The 20,491-nt window shown below is 40.0% G+C and overlaps 1 protein-coding gene across 1 annotated transcript in view; it reads left to right on the forward strand.

Annotated features, from left to right (window-relative positions):
• Window positions 1-938: 938 nt before the first annotated feature.
• Window positions 939-20,491, forward strand: part of FAM162A (family with sequence similarity 162 member A) — a 37,643-nt gene continuing 18,090 nt past the window's right edge. Inside the window, exon 1 of the mRNA XM_082839320.1 lies at window positions 939-1,055. Coding sequence (XP_082695446.1) covers window positions 1,022-1,055 — 34 coding nt within the window. The 5' untranslated portion in view covers window positions 939-1,021. The remainder of the gene's footprint in view (window positions 1,056-20,491) is intronic.

A 20,491-nucleotide genomic window follows, 5' to 3' on the forward strand; every position in this document is an offset into this window, starting at 1 on the left:
AGAAGGAACTCTCAAGTAGAAGTGAGGTTTTTCTTAACCCTCCCGTCCCGACCCTTGATCAGAGGGGCTTTTGTTCTTTAAGAATTTGCGCCCACCAAGAAATGTCAAGAAAAGACATTGATGGCAGTGGGGGGTAAGGGTTGAATAAGGTGTTTAGGTGTGGAAATAATAAATGTTTAGTTTTATAAAAATAGGCAAATAGAAAACAACATAGGAAGCATACATGTGAATTTCTCAGGTAGCCTGAGAGATACTCCCTAAAGCCAACCAAGAGATGAAGGCCACTGGTCACTAAGAACCCAATTACGCAGTTTTGAAAAAGGCATGTACACATTCATTGAAAATACTGAAAAAAGTGTACTGAAATACTGATTTATCTAGGCAGTGTGATTTCGGGGTCTACAGGTCACAAAAGTCCTACTTAGTAAGCATATTACTTTTCTTCTTTTTTGTTTTTTTTGGTACGCGGGCCTCTCACTGTTGTGGCTTCTCCCATTGCGGAGCACAGGCTCCGGACGCGCAGGCTCAGCGGCCATGGCTCACGGGCCTTGCTGCTCCGCAGTACGTGGGATTTTCGCGGACCGGGGCACGAGCCCCTGTCCCCTAGCATCAACAGGCGGACGCTCAACCACTGCGCCACCAGGGAAGCCCCACTTTTCTTCTATTTTAAACGGATACTTTCTTAGGTGCAGAGAAGGCCATTGCAAAGGCCCTCGAAACCAAGACTCCAAGACAGCAGTTTTGCGGCCGCTTCCAAGACGCGGCGCCAACAGAGACGTGGCTGGGTAGGGCACGCTGCCCGCACAGTCTGAGCGCCAAGCACGACCCACACGCTCCACGCTTCTAGTAGGCCCCGCCCATCGTCCGGACGTCACTCATGACCCGTTCGCTCTGCCCTCACCTCCCACAAGCCCCTCCCCAGAGTCCTGCTCGGGTCTCTGAGTTCGCTGCGCTCGGCGACCTTCAGCTTACCCGCGCCACCGGCCTTGCGGCACTGTGTTGGTCGGCGGAGGAGGCGGCCATGGGGAGCCTCCGCGGCCTGCGCCTGGCGGCTGGTGAGACGCGGGCCGGGCAGGGGGTGGGCGGGAAGCCAGCTCGGCCGCTGTGGGTGGAGGAAGCCTGCAGCCTCCTCAGGAATGGTAGTTGCTCTGTTCCATTACGCTTTCCCCTCAGGTAGTTCGGAATCCAATCGCAGGGTAGTAATAGGGGGAGAGAGCAAGGGATGAGCGAGCAACTGGTAAGCAAGACACTGCGGGCTAGCCGAGAGTGACCCTCTGCATCCAACCAGCTGCCACCAACTTAACGAGCCGTTTTGCTCCCGGATCACTTTTCCGACCCCCAGCCCCTGTGAGCTCAGTTCTTAATGCACTTCCCATCCCTAAAACTACCCCATTGCCTGATTCATTCAGCTTTCCACGAGTCTTGAGCTTCCCCCTCCCCGCCACTCCCACCCCCACCATCTCTAGAGTTTATCTCTCAGAGAAAATTTTGAGTCTAGGGTTTCCTACCTATTTGTTATCTGATTAGGCAAGGGATGTATGGTCTCCCAGAATAACAGTAATTGTTTTCCTAAAATGGGGGGGTACACTTCTTTTAAATAATTCTACAATAAAGTGCTTTAAATTTCTTGGAGGAAAGTGTTATGTAAATGCAGGATCTGTGGTTTGTTTCCCTTGTAGACATTTGTGTAATGACTATTTGGAGTCGGGGTTTAATTTGCCTTCTTGGGGAACCAGTAGAGCCTTTGCTTAGTAGGGGCTGAGAAATCAGTGTTTGCCTCTTGGCTGTTTTCTAGGCACCAGGGCAAATCACACTTTCGGTTACCTTTATGAACTTTGATAAGGTGTAATGATTGATTCCTTAGTACCAAAACGTTATTTAATTCAGATTTTACAAGAAGAATCGCCCTAAACTTGACTATTGTGATAATGCAAATGTACATTGTAAATGTAAATGAAATAATGTAAAAAAAAAAGTTATCCTTGACATTTCTTTTTTTTGCGGTACGCGGGCCTCTCCAGTTGCGGAGCACAGGCTCCGGACGTGCAGGCTCAGCAGCCATGGCTCACGGGCCCAGCCACTCCGCGGCATGTGGGATCTTCCCAGACCGCGGCACGAACCCATGTCCCCTGCATCGGCAGGTGGACTCGCAACCACCGCGCCACCAGGGAAGCCCTCCTTGACATTTCTCATTTTGCATTTCAGTGGAGAATGGACTGGAAAACATGTCTCATGCTGAATATTATTTACTTCCTTTAAAACAAATACCCTTTCTGCTAAAAGAGATTTATTTCATTGATTTGTTCAGTTTAGATGAACTAATTCCCCTAAAATCTTTTGTACACATCCTGTTAACCTTTTCAGCAAGGTGAGTGAAAGAATCATTGCTCTGTAAAAAAAAAACCCTGTAAAAGGGACTTTGACTACAGAACCAAGACTGAGTGTTTGTAAGTAATTCATCTTCTTGCCTTGAGAATATATTTATGTACTATAAGGATTCCAAAGCCGCTCTCCAAACTTTTGACGTTTAAGAACTTTACCATTGGGCAGTCAGTCAAAACAAAATTCCTTGAGCAATTTAAGAACAATTTATTTTACTCCAGATAGATCCACCAAGGATGTTATATGAGCAACTCTTCCCAAAGGATCTCTGAATGTCTTATGTTTTGTGAGCAACTTCAAGCAATTTGCTCCTTCACCCACTTTTGCCCATTTTATTTCTAAATACTTTGACCTACATTGTTTTACTTGATTGATTTCTCATAGTAGCCCTCTTAGGTAAGTCTTATCGTCTCCTCTCCATTTTACAGATGAATAAACATGGGTCCGAGGGTTAGATGACTTGTCCCAGGTTGATCCGCCATAAAATGTTAGAGTCAGGAGATGAGTCAGTGCCCTCTAATTCTGGAACTGTACTCTTTGCTTTGTTCAGACTGCTTGTTCAGATATATGTGTACATGTATTTGTCATAGCTAATAGGGTCTCCTTGGTGTGAAATGGAAGAGTCATGAAATGCAGATTTACTTGTGAAATGGAAGCAGTCATTCATATGCAAATAGTTTTCAAGTAAGAACGATTTAACTGGCAACTTTACTAAAGGAATGGTAGATCAGATAGAAACATAATCTAGGCATACCTCATTTATCCAGAATATTATTTGGAAGAAGGTACTTTAGGTGAATGAAATTTCAAAAACCCAAGGCTTAATCCTTTAAATGATGGACCCTTATTTTTAATTGTTTCTGTTGGAAATCTTTGCTATACTCCCTTAACAAACAGAATGTAGGCTTTTACGATCTTGAATTTGTTTACTGTTTTGTAGATGTACCTGTAGAAATAGGTCAGGGTTGTTAACTTTTGGTTCTTGGTTCTTGGTTCTTTGGTTCTTCACAGATGAGAGGTTCTGTGAACCTCTGAAATTGCATTCACATTTTTATGATTATATGCCTGTTTGGGGAAGAGAGGATCCATAGCTTCCATCCATTACTCAGAGCAATCTGTGCTAAGCTAAAAAGCACTTTTATGATGATTTGGAACTAAATGGCTATTGATCCACACTACTGTGGGTTCCATGAGGGTAAAGATGGGGTCTGTTTTGTTTTTACTAAATCTTCAGCACTTACCAGTGTCCAGCTCATAATAGATAGGCAATAGATACTTTTTGGAATAATTGTTTTTAATATTTTATTATTTTTAATAAAATAATTGTTTTTTATAATTATTACTTTCTATATAATAATTATTAGATCAAAGGAATGGAATGGTCTTATAAGAATGTTTCTTCACACACCTTCAGAAAAGATTTACTGCCCTAAACTCCTTTGACTTAACAGCAGATTTTTAAATGAATTTATTATTGTTATTTTATCAATGCAGTGGGCCATGGGCATTCTCCTTGTCAGTTTTACCCACATCCTAGAGCATTAGAATCAATGGATAACTTAAAAGTCATGTAGTCATGTAGTACCCTAAGTTTACAGATGAGGAAACTTAAGGCCCAGGAAGGAAATTGACTTGCTAAGGGTCACACAATTACAAAGCTGTGAATATCTCCTGGTTCCCATTCTGATTTTATTTCTACTACATTCTGCTCCTTCATTGTACTTTTTGTTTGTTCTTACTAATCAGCCCTAAATGAGTACATGCTCATTTTTACCATTTTATGCCTCCAGTCTTTGGCTTTGCTTATCACTCCCTCCAGGTCTTGCCAACAGGTTTTTACTGAGCAAACACTGTGTGCCCTGTTCACTATGAAACCTCTGGAATGAGTGGACTGCCACTCTTCCTAGGGCTAAAGTTTATTGCAATGAATAAGCAGACCTATATAATATACCTGGAGAGCTTATACAAGACAGTATATATTAAGTTCTAGATTGCAGAACAGATTTTTTTTTTTTCCGGTACGCTGGCCTCTCACTGCTGTGGCTTCTCCCGTTGCGGAGCACAGGCTCCGGATGCGCAGGCTCAGCGGCCATGGCTCACGGGCCCAGCCGCTCCGCGGCATGTGGGATCTTCCCAGACCGGGGCACGAACCCATGTCCCCTACATCGGCAGGCGGACTCTCAACCACTGTGCCACCAGGAAAGCCCTGCAGAACAGATTTTAAATGCTGCTCTTGTGTCCTGAAGCTGGTTCCTCCTGGCTTTGTGCATATCTCTTTCCAGTTTCACAGGTAGTCATGTTACACTGGTAGCTTGAGATCTGCCATGGTGAGGGTTATTGGCAAACACTACAAATCAGGGCTTTTACCCACCACCCCCCTCCCAAGAGCCAGCATACCACTGGTTTTAAGAATTCAGAGATTGAGGGTTCTTTTCCCTAAACCATGTAGCCTCTGAGAGCATAATCTGACCTTAAATATTTTTACCACTTCATCCTCATTTTCTTAGTGTTGACTCAAGTTGCAACCCCCATTTTTTTTAATGAAAGTACATAGAACAGAAAATTTTACAATTCATCCCAAATGGTAAGAGTAAATATTGTTTTAGTCATATATATGTACACACACATAGGTATACATATATATAAATGTATGTGTCTGTATTGGTGTACTTGGTCATTAAATAAAATTCATTTTTCCCTTGGGAAAAAAAAAAGAATTCAGAGAAAGGAAAAGTAGTGTAAGTTAGGATTATCTACTGAAGGTTCCATTGAAACAGAAGGGATGGGAGAGTGACACGAGCGAAGGTGGGGGCAGTAATGAGTCTGCAGAGGGTGTGGGGGGAGAAAGGGCAGTAGGGAGAGAGGATTATCTTGGATTTCAGGAGGTACTAATAGGAGATGCAGTTTGGCCTTCGAGGGTTTGAACCAGATGAATTTGGACAAAAAGGAAACCTTCAAGAAGAAGTCATTAAAAAATATTTTTGGAAAATTAACATGGTCGCTGCATACAGCATGAATACCTGCTACCTGTGAAAATATTACAGTAATCCGTAGGTGAAGTGATGATGAGAATGACAAAAAGAGAATGTATCTAGGAAGTATTTTGAAGAAACTGTTAGTATGACTTTCAGACAGAGTAATTTAAGGAAAACATAAAGACTGAAGTTTTTGAGCATGGAGGACTGAAGGAGTGCTACTCCGTTGTCAGAAATAAGAAAGTTGGGAAGGCTTACTGATTTGGCAGAGAGGATGGTGCACTATTGAGTGGGAGGTGGCATTGAGTTCTAGGTGAGGATGGAACCTCAGTCACAGACCTGAGGACAAAGGAGGGGTAAAGTTAGGGAAATATATGGGAGCCATCAGTGTAGAGCTGATTATTAAAACAGAATGGAGGAGTCCTCCCTGAGAGCAGTGCGGGACAGAGGCAAAAACTGAACCTTGGAGGCCTGACGTAGTGTAAGCAATAGGAAGTGGCAGAGGATATTAAAGAAGGTAGATCACAGAGGTCGGAGATGAAGGGAGAAAACGTGGTAGTGTAATGTAAGGGAGGACTGAGTCCTTGTAGAAGGATGAGATCATTAGAGTCAAATGGCCACAAAGATGGGAAGAGGAGAGTCAGATGAGCTAATGAAAAGATTCTAAAAGACATATTCATATGACTAGAAAGAGATCACTAATTTACAGCAATTTTAGTAAAATGAGTGGGGGAAGAAACATTGTAGTTATCGTGTGGGTGATGGGGTCAAGGTAGTAAATACATGCCACTTATTCAGTCACTCCACTATGAAAGGAAGGAGGTAGTATTTTATTTATAGGAGCTGTTGAGAGCAAGTGAATGTTTTGTTTGAGATAGTGGGCCCTCAGTACCACTGTGGTGTAATAAGTCAGGAATTCTCATCAACTACCCGTAGATGTATAAATTGATTCAGCCTTTCTGGAAAGCAGTTTTTTACATATTTTAAGAATCTTAAGATTGGACCTAGAGATTATCATACTAAGTGAAGTAAATCAGAGAGAGAAAGGCAAATATCATATATCACTCATACGTGGAAACTAATTTGTAAAAGATACAAATGAACTTATTTACAAAACAGAAGCAGACTTATAGATATTGACAACAAACTTATGATTACCAAAGGGAAATATGGTGGGGAGGGATAAATCAGGAGCTTGGGATGAACACAATTGCTATATATAAGATAGATAACCAGCAAGGACCTACTGTATAGCACAGAGAACTCTACCTAATATTCTGTGATAACCTATATGAGAAAAGAATCTAAAAAAGAATGTATATTTGTATATGTATAACTGAATCATTTTGCTGTACACCTGAAACTAACACAACATTGTAAATCAGCTATACTCCAATAAAATTAAAATATTAAAGAAGTAAAATGAATCTTAAAAGGGTTCATGTCCTTTAACCATCATATCCTTTAGCCCTCCACTACCAGGATTCTATATAAGAAAATAACCAGAAATGCCATTAAAGATTTATGTAGAAAACTATTCATTGAAATATTATTTGTAATAGTGAAAAATGGGAAATAAATCAAGCCATAGGGAATGATTAAATTCAGGTTATATCCATTTGATGTTATACAGATATCAAAAAGTTTTTTTTCGTTTTTTGGGGTTTTTTTTTGCGGTACGCGGGCCTCTCACTGTCGTGGCCTCTCCTGTTGCGGAGCACAGGCTCCGGACACGCAGGCTCAGCGGCCATGGCTCACGGGCCTAGCTGCTCCGTGGCATGTGGGATCTTCCCGGACGGGGCACGAACCCGCGTCCCCTGCATCGGCAGGCGGACTCTCAACCACTGCGCCACCAGGGAAGCCCTGAAATTTTAATAACATCTTTTATAAGAGCATTTTTTTTTTATTGGTTTATGGTTGATTTACAGTGTGTTAGTTTCAGGTATACAGCAAAGTGATTCAATTGTACATATTTATATTCTTTTTCATATTGTTTTCCATTTTAGGTTATTACAAGATATGGAATATACTTCCCTGTGCTATACAGTAGGTCCTTGCTATTTCTCTATTTTATATATGATAGTGTGTATCTGTTAATCCCAAACTCCTGATTTATCCCTTCTCCACCCTTTTTCCTTTGGTAACCATAAGTTTGTTTTCTATGTCTGTGAGTCTGTTTTGTAAATAAATTCATTTGTATCATTTTTTAGATTCCACATATAAGTGATGTAATATGATATTTGTCTTTCTTTGTCTGATTTACTTCACTTAATATGATAATCTCTAAGTCGATCAACATTGCTGCAAGTGGCATTATTTCATCAAAAAGAGGAATTTTGAATGCAGCCAGAGACATAGGTATTTAGCTCTGCAGGTGTGCCCTGGTCATTCATGTAGCCTATGTTCAACAGGGACTCTAGCTGGTTGTGCTAAAAAGCAGCAATTCTCAAACATGGCAGCACATTAGAATCACTTAGAAAATCTTTCTAAAAAATACTAATGCCAAAAAAAAAAAAAAAAAAAAAATACTAATGCCAGAGTCCTCGTCACAGAAATTGGGATTTAATTGGTGTGGGATGGCCCTGTGTGTTGGGTTTTTGTTTTTCTGTGGTGATTGCAGTATACAGAGTTTGAAGTCCATCTTTTTAGAGTAGTGCTTCTCAAACTTTAGTATGCATAAGCATCATGTGAAGGGCTTGTAAAGACATTTTTCTAGATTCTGAAGGTTTGGGGTGGGGTCTGAGAATTAGCATTTCCAGGAAGCTCCCAGCTGAGGCCGAATAGCACTGTTCTAGACTTTAGAGTTTGTGGTATTGGTTTTCCTATGTCTGGCACACAGTGTGTACTCATCAGCTATTGAATGAATGTAGCTATTTGATTCTTGAAATTTAATGTTCATATGAATCAGTTGGATATCTCATTAAATATACAGATTCAAATTCTGTAGGTCTGGGGTGGGAGCTGAAAGTCTGCATTTCTAACAAGCTCACAGGTGATGGCAACAACATTTGAGAACAGCAAGGTGTAACAAGATATGTATCGTGTGTAATTTTCTCATCTCATTTCCACCAAGGTGCACTAGGCAGATGACCTTCACCTGGACATCTTTGGTCTACCCTGAATCGGGCACATTTCCTACTATACCCCATTTCTTTCCTTTTCTATCCCATTACAAAAACATATTGGAGTACAAATGAGTGAGAGTGACATTTTTATAGAGATAACATCAAATCCTCTCCAATTTTTAAAATATTAAATATCAAGTAAATATAAAAATTTCATAAACTATGTATAAAGTAAAAAACAATAAGATGTAATTAATACACATGTTTAAAAATATTCTTATTTAGAATAATTTTAATTTACAGAAAAGTCGCAAAGATAGTACAGAGTTCTGTGTACCCCTCACCCAGTTAACCCTAATGTCATCATCTTACATAACCCACAGTACATTTGTCAATACTAAGAAATTAACAATGATACTTTGCTATCAACTAAAGGACAAACTTCATTTAGTTCTCTCCAGTTATTCTACTGTTGTCCATTTTGTGTTCCAGGATCCAATCCAGGATACCACATTGCATTTAGTTGTCATGTCTCCTTAGTCTTTGCTGATCTGTGATGGTTTCATATTCTTTGATTTTCATGATCTTGACAATTTTGAGGAATACTGGTCAGATATTTTGTAGGATGTCCCTCAATTAGGTTTTGTTTGATGCTTTCTCATGGTAAGACTAGGGTTATGGGTTTGGGGGAAGAATAAATAGCACAGAGGTAAAGTGCCCTTCTCATCATGTCATATTAGACAGCATATAATATCCACATGATTTATTACTGGATTCATTTTATTTTTTGTTGATGGACTCATATTTTTTACCTTGTTATAATCTATTACTCTTATTTATTTTGTTGTTCAGATTATGCCAGTTTAGGCTTTATCAGATCAGCTTCTGTGTCCCTTTACAGGCCCTCATCATTTTGTTTTTTGGACACTTCCTTACTTTCTGGCACTACAGGATGGATATTCCAGACTCATCTGTATTTTCTCTGCCCCAACATAGAATCAGCCAGTTTTCTCCAAGGAGCCCTGGTTCCTTTCATTGGATAATGGTATTTAGACACCAGGATCTGGCAATGAGTGTGCTTGTTGCTACTCAAGTGTCACTGATTCCAGGCCTTCCCAGTGGGTAGAGCTGGAAAATACGTGTGTGTATACTAAACCATGTGTATACACATAATTATGTTTCTGTCTCATATCATCTTTCTATATGTATACACACATGTATATATAGAAAAGTAAAGGTGCACATACTGAGTTTTCTGACTCTGACCCAGCACCACATTCATTCTAGCCTTCCACCCTTGCTTTTGGAACTTCTTTCCTTGACAATGAGAAACCTGGCTCTCATTATCTACCATTTAGTTACTTACTTGTTCAATCCTAGAATATACTTATAAAGTAGTTTCAGAATTGTTAACCAGTACTCCTGTAAGAAACAAATTTGCCAACTAAAGTACATTTCTCTTTGTCTTTAGTCTTATAGTTTCCAGTCAAAACAATATTTTCCAAAGTTACTTAAGTCAGCTCCTTTTTTCCCACCTTGAAGTTTATAAGGTTAGATCACACATTATTTCTAATACAATTAGATACATTTGTCACAGTCTGCTTTCCATCCTGGGAATGATCCAACACCCTGGTTGATATTATAAAATTTGCATATATTAAAGCTCTCTGTGATGTAGTTTTAGGGGTTTTGACAAATGCCATGATTTCATTTTTAAGCAGATCATTGGCAGACTTCATAACTAGCAACATACGTGCAACAAACCTGGCAGCTGATCTTCACACAGGTTAAGAAACAATAACTTAGATAATCTTCTAAAAGCTTCCTCACCAGCATTCATTGAACCTTCATTTATCATCACTGGTTCCCGGAGATTGATCACGTTCCAGGTAACGTCACTGATGGTTATCTCCAGGAGAGTCTTGAATGATTCTGAGAAAAAAAGCATCCCCACCACTCTGCACAGTCCATCATGGGTTTGAAAGAATGGGAAGGAAGGGACAACAGGGCAGAAGGCAGTACTTGAATCAGCCTCGAGACTGACCCACTAGAGCCTCCAGCCAGCAGTAATAACTCTAAGGCACAGATTTACAAATTGTGAGCTCCCAGACCAACAGTACTGGCATCACCTGGGAAATTGTTGGAAGTGCAAATTCTCAGGCTCCACCTATACTTACTGAATCAGAAACTCTGCAAATGGGGTCCACTAGTGTGTGTTACGAGTCCTTTGGGTGATTCTGTTGCATACTAGAGCTTAAGGATTTCTATTCTTAAGATTAACTAGCCATTTGCCAGTCAGAGCCTTACAGGCATAGTGAGGCTTCATCTTGACTTCTTGCTAAGGCTTTGGGGACACAGAACTGGTCAGCCAGGGACAGGCTGCAAGTGTAGCCAGGTGGTTTAACCCTCTGGGTTTAACAGCCCTTTAAGGGCTGGTTTTCTTTTGGTTTTTTTGTTTGTTTTTAATTGTGATCCACCAGAGGATGGAAAATTTTGGGCTTGGATGTCTGGGGCAATATATTCTATCTCTTTGAGTTAGAAAAGTGGTCTTAATAATGATACTGGGGGGGGGGGAAGGGTAAGCTGTGACAAAGTGAGAGAGTGGCATGGACATATATACACTCCCAAACGTAAAATAGATAGCTAGTGGGAAGCAGCCGCATGGCACAGGGAGATCAGCTCGGTGGTTTGTGACCACCTAGAGGGGTGGGATAGGGAGGGTGGGAGGGAGGGAGATGCAAGAGGGAAGAGATATGGGAACATATGTATATGTATAACTGATTCACTTTGTTATAAAGCAGAAACTAACCATTGTAAAGCAATTATACTCCAATAAGGATGTTAAAAAAAATAATGATACTAAAACTTTTTTATGCTTTAATTTTTTTGTAATTGTAAAATGAAGACCGAAATCACATCAAGACTTCATAAATATATATATTTTTTAGTGATGTCGGGTTTAAAAATTTTTTTTACAATGGTTTGTTATTTCTAATGTGTATAATATCATGTTTGTTTATGTTTTAATAACCATTTATACCTTAAGGAGGTACAAATTCCTGGCCTCCAGTATGAAGTTGTAGTAAGAAAAGTTGGGAGATATTTTCTGATCTAGGTAAACCTCTATTGCCTTTAAGTCCCTATTCCTCACCTCCACCCCCAGGTATGTCTGTGACCTCAAGTACTGCTTCTCTTTTCATTATTCCTCTGTTCTAGCCATGCTGGCCTCCTCTTTGTGTCCCTTAGGGCCTTTGCACTTAACTGTTGTTTCTGATTGAAATACCCTTCCACCAGATACCTGCATACTAGCCCCCTCACTTCCTTCAAAAGTAGCATTCTCAAAGAGAACTTCTACTTCCCTATCTAAAATTTCACACACACACCACATTCCAAGCACAGAAACACTGTCACTCCCCATTGTTTATTTTTTCTGTCTGGAATTTACTATCTAACTATATATATACATATATATATGTATATATGTATATTTTTCCCCCTTCCTCTAGTAGAATGTAAGTTCAGCTGGCATAGATTTTTATCTGTTTTTTATACTGCCTGGAACAATACCTGACAAGTAGTATTTGTTGAATGAATAAATATCTCCAAACGTGCATTTGTGTGACTGACAGTAAGTAGGTGTACATGGTAACATTTTTGCTTTATCATTGTTACCCAAACTGAGCTGAGAGGCAGCTTGTCTTTTATTCTCCTAAACTGCCTCTGTTCTAATTAAGAGGGATGGGGAAGGACAGTACCTAAGGAGATAAATATTGATTCTTTTTCTGTTTCCTCTTTAGACAGTAGAGCTCACTGCCAGTTAACTTTGTTGCTTTCTGTCTCAGCACCTGCCAGAAGGCAATGGGACAGGATGGTGTGAGATGGGGATTTATAGGTCACATTAAACCAGTGGTTCTCTGGGGAAGATGAAAAAGTCGAGATGGATGGTGGTGATGGTGGCACAACAATGTGAATGTACTTAATGCCACAGCCCTGTACACTTAAAAATGGTTAGAATGGTAAATTTTGTGTTATATGTATTTTACCACAGTTTTTTTTTTTTTTAAAAAAAAACCCCAAACACAGTGGTTCTCAAAGTGTAGTTTCAAACCAGCAGTAGCAGCTTCACCTAAGATCTTGTTAGAAATGCAAATTCCCAACCTTCAACCCAGAATTGTTGATTCCAAAACTGGAGGTAGGTGTGCCTAGTGATTTGCATTTTAACAAGCCATTCTGGTGGTTCTGATGCATACTGAAGTTTGAGAGTCACAGCACTGAATACTTGTTTTAATCCTTAGAGCTATGGAAAACTTTTGAAGAGGTTCATAGAATTTCTTCATGCCCTGATAACTGTATAAAATTACCTTGATCAGAAATACTGACCACCTTAGGGGTAAAATTGAAGTGCTCTGGAAATGTTTTGAGGATTAGTGCTTTAAGTAATATTTCAAGAAACAAACTTAACGCTTAGAGTGCCTGCTGTGTTTCAAGCATCTTGCCAAATACTCTCACACTTGTTTTCCAGTTAACCCTCAAATCAGCCCTGGTGAAGTAAATACTACATTACCTATTATACATTTAAAACAAGCCGAGATCAGTTATAATTTATCTACTTTTCTTACAGTGTATACTTACTGTCACTAGGTGGCACTGGTGGTGTGGTTACTCAGACCCAGGCAAAGCTTTCTGAGACTACCTGCCTAGAAAACTGAAATAAATGAGGCCTTTTATGAAAGAAATCAGACTGCAGACAACCACAAATCTTGATACAAGTAGAGGTTCTAACTTAAGGTATGTCAGAGTTAAGACCTCTGAAAATTCACTCCTATAAAAAGCAATGAAAACATTACCATAAAGTCTTAAAATCAACTTTTTCAGAACTCTAGGAAATAACCAGAGGCTTGTGACAGTCTGTGTGGCATTTGTCGAAGAAAATGACTTCATGGTAAGGGCAACAAGGCTAATGGAGTTTTAACTGATTCCTGTCTCCTCTTGGCTTCACAGTAGCCTTGAAAACTAATACCTCAAAATTGCAGTAGCTCTAAAAACCTAGCAGACACTGAAGAAGGCAGAATGGATTTGGAGCTCCCCCAAACCCCTAGCCCCAGAGGACTGTTACTATTTGGCCTGTGTGGCAGTTCCATGGAAATGCTCACTCACAGGGCTTGCCTTTTTTTTTATTAACCTGACTCAGAGCTAATACAATTCGAACAGCTTCTTTCTCACCCACCCCAGAGCATGCCCCCAAATGCACACATAGCCCTCCAGCAAAGGCTGGCAAACTTATTGGTGCAAGGCATTTAAGGAAGTCTCTGTCCAGTTATTAGTGGACTACTAAGCTAACATAGAACATAGACTTCTGTGGCAAAACACAACAAAGAATATTGGGGAATACAGAGCATTGGAAATAGAATTGAGAGTCTGGAAATAAACCCTCATATTTATGGACAAATGATTTTCTATATTGTGTCAAAACAATTCAGCAGGGGAAAGAATAGTCTTTTCAACAAATGGTGCTGGGAGAATTGGATATCCATATGCAAAAAAATGAAGTTGGATTCTTTCCACACATAATATACCAATATTAACTGAAAATGGATGACAGATCTAAATGTTAAAGCTAAAACTGTAACGTTCTTAGAAGATAATATAGGAGTAAACCTTTGTAACCTTGTATATGACACCAAAAGCTCAAGCAACAGAAGAAAAAATGGATAAGCTGGACTTCATCAAAATTAAAAATTTATATATTTAAAGGACATCATCAGGGACTTCCCTAGTGGCACAGTGGTTAAGAATCTGCCTGCCAATGCAGGGGACATGGGTTCAAGCCCTGGTCCGGGGAGATCCCACATGCCACGGAGCAACTAAGCCCATGCACCACAACTACTGAGTCTGTGCTCTAGAGCCCGTGAGCCACAACTACTGAGCCTGCGTGCCACAACTACTGAAGCCCACACACCTAGAGCCCATGCTTTGCAACAAGAGAAGCCACCACAACGAGAAGCCTGCACACCACAATGAAGAGTAACCCCTGCTCGTCGCAACTAGGAAAGCCTGCACGCAGCAACGAAGACCCAACGCAGCCAAAAATAAAAAAATAAATTTATAAAAATAAATAAATAAAGGACATCATCAGGACTTCCCTGGTGGTCCAGTGGGTAAGAATCCACGCTCCCAATGCAGGGGGCCCAGGTTCCATGCCTGGTCAGGGAACTAGATCCCACATGCATGTCACAACTAAGAAACCCATGTGCTGCAACTAAGCCCACGTGCTGCAACAAGAACCAGCACAGTCAAAAATAAATAAATAGGGCTTCCCTGGTGGCGCAGTGGTTGAGAGTCCGCTTGCTGATGCAGGGGACGCGGGTTCGTGCCCCAGTCTGGGAGGATCCCACATGCTGCGGAGCGGCTGGGCCCGTGAGCCATGGCCGCTGAGCCTGGGCCTCCGGAGCCTATGCTCCACAATGGGAGAGGCCACAGCAGTGAGAGGCCCACCTACCGCAAAAAAAATAAAAATAAAGGATGTCATCAACATCATGAAAAGACAAACTGCGAAGTGGAGAAAATATTTACAAATCGTATATCAGACAAGGAACTTGTATCTAGAATATATAAGAATGCTTATAACCCGATAATAAAAAGACAACCAAGTTAAGAAATGAACAAAGAAGCTGAATGAACATTTCTCCAGAGAAGATATACAAAGAGCCAATAAACATATGAAAATATCCTCATCCTCTTTACCCAGTAAGGAAATGCAAATGAAGACTATGTTGGGAAGGAAGAAATTTTCCTCTACCCTTCTCGGTTCTTGTGGTTGGTCTAAGAATTAAGTTGACATGAGACATAATGAGTTGACATTAACTAACATGTATACATGAGAGAGACCCTGGAAAACTGAGTAATTTGCTGAAATGGCTGAAACCCTCACCTTAAATACCATCTTCAGGTAAAGACAAAGAGTATGTTGGAAGTAGGGGTTTGAAACTTCAAAGGGGAGGAAGGCAATTGACATGGAAATGGAATAGCAAATGTTTGGTAAATAAATGTTTGCTGGGCCATGCAGAGACAATGGGAAACAGGGTGGACTCTGATGTCCAGGCTGTTTCCACCAACACACTTAGCCCATATTCTTTACAGATATCTCTGATGATAGCTCTCTTCCTGGAATAGACCCTCTATCTACATTTTTTTTAGGAAATTAGGGGAAGGCTAAAGTTTCTTCCTGAGTCTTCTGGGCCTTGATTGTTTTCAGCTAAAATAATCCACATGCCAAAGAAGACATTTTGGGGTGGCAAATTTCGCTTCTCTACGACCACAGTGAGCTACCATGTCACACCCACTAGGATGGCTTTTTAATTAGCAACAACAAAAAAACAAGGCAGGATGTAGAGAGATTGGACCCCTCATACATTGCTGATGGAAATGTAAAATGTAAATGCTTGGAAAAGAGTCTTGAAGTTTCTCAAACAAGTAATTCTGTGGAGTTGCCATATGACCCAGTACTTTCACCTCTTACTATATGCCCCAAAGAAATGAAAATAGATGTTTACTCAAAAGCTTGTACACAAATGTCCATATCAGCATTATTCATAATAACCAAAAAGTGAAAACCACTTAAATGTCCATCAACTGACTAATGTATAAACAAAATTTTGGATATCCATGAAATGGGATAAAATTTATCAGTTAAAAAAATCAAGTACTGAGTACTTCCCTGGTGGTCCAGTGGTTAAGAATCCACCTTCTGATGCAGGGAACGCGGGTTCAATCCCTGGTCAGGGAACTAAGATCCCATATGCCGTGGGGCAACTAAGCCCGTGCCCCGCAACTACTGAGCCTGTGTGCTCTAGAGCCTGTGCGCCACAACTAGAGAGAAGCACGTGCGCCACAATGAAAGATCCTGCATGCTGCAATGAAGATCCCACCTGCGGCAACTAAGACCAGACACAGCCAAATAAATGAATAAATAAATAAATAAAATAAATAAATAAATATTTTCAAAAAATCAAGTACCGATAAATGCTACAACATGGACAAACTTTGAAAACATGCTAAGTGAAAGAAGCCAGTTAAAAAGGCCACATATTGTGTGATATCATTTATATAATTAAATACTGTAGTAGTGATCAGTACATAACTTTGTGTATATAGAAAAAACTACTGAATTGTACACTTTATTTTTTATGTAGTATATATATTTAAAATTTTTTTACTTTATATTGGAGTATAGTTGATTTACAATGTTGTGTTAGTTTCAGGTATACAACAAAATGATTCAGTTATACATACCTCTGTTCTTTATCAGATTTTTTTCCCATTTAGGTTATTATAGAATATTGAGGAGAGTTCCTTGTGCTATACATTAGGTCCTTGTTGATTATCTATTTTATATATAGTAGTGTGTATATATTAATCCCAAACTCCTAATTTATCCCTCCCCTCCACCTTTCCCCTTTCGTAACCAATAAGTTTGTTTTCTAAGTCTGTGATGCTATTCCTGTTTCGTAAATAAGTTCGTTTGTATCATTTCTTTACATTCCACATCTAAGTGATATATGATATTTGTCTTTCTCTGTCTGACTTACTTCACATAGTATGATAATCTTTAGGTCCAGCCATGTTGTAGCAAACGGCATTATTTCATTTTTTTTTTTTATGGCTAGTATTCCATCATGTATATATACCACTACTTCTTCTTCTTTTTTTTTTTTTTTGCGGTACGCAGGCCTCTCACTGTTGTGGCCTCTCCCGTTGCGGAGCACAGGCTCCAGACGCGCAGGCTCAGCGGCCATGGCTTACCGGCCCAGCCGCTCCACAACACGTGGGATCTTCCCGGACCGGGGCACGAACCCGTGTCCCCTGCATTGGCAGGCGGACTCTCAACCACAGAGCCACCAGGGAAGCCCTACCACTTCTTCTTTATCCATTCATCTGTCATTGGACATTTAGGTTGCTTCCATGTGTTGGCTATTGTAAATGGTGCTGCATTGAACATTGGGATGCATGTATCTTTTCAAATTGCGGTTTTTCTCTGTATATGCCCAGAATTGGGATATGTGGATCACACAGTAGCTCTATTTTTACTTTTTAAAGGAAACTCCATACCTTTCTCCATAGTGGCTGTACCAATTTACATTCCCACCAACAGTGTAGGAGGCTTCCCTTTTCTCCACACCCTCTCCAGCATTTATTGTTTGTAGACTTTTTGATGATGGCCATTCTGACTGGTGTGAGGTGATACCTCACTGGAGTTTGGATTTGCATTTCTCTAATAATTAGCGATGTTGAGCATCTTTTTATGTGCTTTTTGGCCATCTGTATGTCTTCTTGGAGAAATGTCTATTTAGGTCTTCTGCCCAGTTTTTCATTGGGTTGTTTGTTTTTCTGGTACAGTAAGTCCCCTACATACGAAACTTCAAGTTGCGAGCTTTTGAAGATACAAACGTGCATTCGCATGTACAGTCACGTAAGTTAGTTCATGTGTCTGGCGTTCATTGTCACGTGCGTGCATCCGGTACAAGTGGTTGTGCTTTTATGTTCTGTACAGTACTATACAGAGTACAGTAGTACAGTATCTTTATTTCAAGCTAGATCTGCAAGAGAATGACTTCATTGAACTCCTTGCTATGCAACACGAGGAGCTTACTAATGAAGACCTGATGGAATTGGAGGCCGAGAGAAAGTACGAAGAGAGACAAGAGGAAGAATAAGTAACTGAAGAACTGAAGAGATTTATGATGCAGGAAATGACAAGGGGATTTTCTTTATTTGAGGAGGCACAGGACCCGAACGTAGAATGGTACAGAAAGGTTGCAGCAGTTGTTCAGAATGCAGTCCAGTGCTACTGTGTCCTCTATGACAAGAAAAGAAGAGCTACTACCCAGACATCACTGGATTGTTTTTTCAAGAGGGTAGATAGAATTGAATCCAGCAAGGTACCAGAACCTGTGCCATCAATGTCAGGCATGAGTGAAATTGCAGCTTGCCCTCCGTCTCCTATTGCTGACGATCCTTCAGCTCTACCATTTCCCACCTCCTCTCCCTCCTCTAGTCAGTGAGTCTTCTTGCCTTTTCTCTTGATGCCAGCCCGTGTATGCCAGCTGTTGTACTGTACTACTCTACTTTTCAAGGTACTGTACTGTGACATTAAAAATGATTTCTTTATTTTTTGTGTTTGTTTTTTATGTATTATTTGTATGAAAAGTATTATAAACCTTTTACAGTACAGTATTATATAGCCAATTGTGTTAGTTGGGTATCCAGGCTAACTTTGTTGGACTTACAAACAAATTGGACTTATGAATGCACTCTTGGAATGGAACTCGTTCGTATGTAGGGAACTTACATTGAGCTGCATGAGCTATTTGTATATTTTGGAGATTAATCCCTTGTTGGTTGCATTGTTTGCAGATATTTTCTCCTGTTCTGTGGGTTGTCTTTTTATTTTGCTTATGGTTTCCTTTGCTGTGCAAAGCTTATACGTTTAATTAAGTCCCTTTTGTTTATTATTATTATTATTTTTTAAACAAAATGTTGGGGGTAGGAGTTTATTAATTATTTATTTTTGCTGTGTTGGGTCTTTGTTTCTGTGCGGGGGCCACTCTTCATGTCTGTGCGCAGGCCTTTCACTATCGTGGCTTCTCTTGTTGAGAAGCACGGTCTCCAGACGCTCAGGCTCAGTAGTTGTGGCTCACGGGCCTAGTTGCTCCGTGGCATGTGGGATCTTCCCAGACCAGGGCTCGAACCTGTGTCCCCTGCATTAACGGGCAGATTCTCAACCACTGCGCCACCAGGGAAGCCCTATTATTGTTTTTATTTTCATTACTCTAGGAGGTGAATCCAAAAAGGTATTACTGCGATTTATGTCAAAGAGTGTTCTGCCTGTGTTTTCCTCTAAGAGTTCTATAGTATCCAGTTTTACATTTAGGTCTTTAATCTATTTTGAGTTTATTTTTGTGTATGGTGTTAGGGAATGTTCTAATTTCATTCTTTTACATGTAGCTGTCCCAGCACCACTTACTGAAGAGACTGTCTTTTCTCTGTTGTATATTCTTGCCTTCTCTGTCATAGATTAATTGACCATAGGTGCATGGGTTTATTTCTGGGCTTTCTGTCCTGTTCCTTGATCTATATTTCTGTTTTTATGCCAGTACCATATTGTTTTAATTACTGTAACTTTGTAGTATAGTCTGAAATCAAGGAACCTGATTCCTCCAGCTCCATTTTTCTTTCTTAAGATTGCTTTGGCTATTTGGGGTCTTTTGTGTTTCCATACAAATTTAAAAATTTTTTGTTCTAGTTCTGTGAAAAGTGACACTGGTAATTTGAAACAGATTGCACTGAATCTTTAGATTGCCTTGGATACGATAGACATTTTGACAACGTTGATTCTTCCAATCCAAGAACATGGTATATCTTTCCATCTGTTTGTGTCATCTTTGATTTTTTTCAAGGGTGCCTTATAATTTTTGGAGTATAGGTCTTTTGTCTCCTTAGGTAGGTTTATTCCTAGGTATTTTATTCTTTTTGATGCAGTGGTAAATGAGATTGTTTCCTTAATTTCTCTTTCATTGTTAGTCTATAGAAATGCAGCAGATTTCTGCGTATTAATTTTGTATCCCGCAACTTTACCAAATTCATTGATGAGCTCTAGTAGTTTTCTGGTAGCATCTTTAGGATTTTCTGTATATAGTATCTTATCATCTGCAAACAGTGACAATTTTATTTCTTCCTTCCAATTTGGATTCCTTTTATTTCTTTTTCTTCTCTGATTGCTGTGGCTAGGACTTCCAAAACTATGTTGAATAAAAGTGGCTAGAGTGGACATACTTGCCTTGTTCCTGATCTTAGAGGGATGCCTGCAGCTTTTCACTGTTGGGTATGATGTTTGCTGTGGGTTTGTCGTATATGGCCTTTATTATGTTGAGGTAGGTTCCCTCTATCCCTACTTTCTGGAGAGTTTTTATCGTAAACTGGTGTTGAATTTTGTCGAAAGCTTTTTCTGCATCTATAGAGATGATCATATGGTTTTTATTCTTCAGTTTGTTAATGTCGTGTATCACACTG

This window comes from Leucopleurus acutus, assembly GCF_964270905.1.
Source record: "Leucopleurus acutus genome assembly, chromosome: 5".
Classification (NCBI taxonomy): domain Eukaryota; kingdom Metazoa; phylum Chordata; class Mammalia; order Artiodactyla; family Delphinidae; genus Leucopleurus; species Leucopleurus acutus.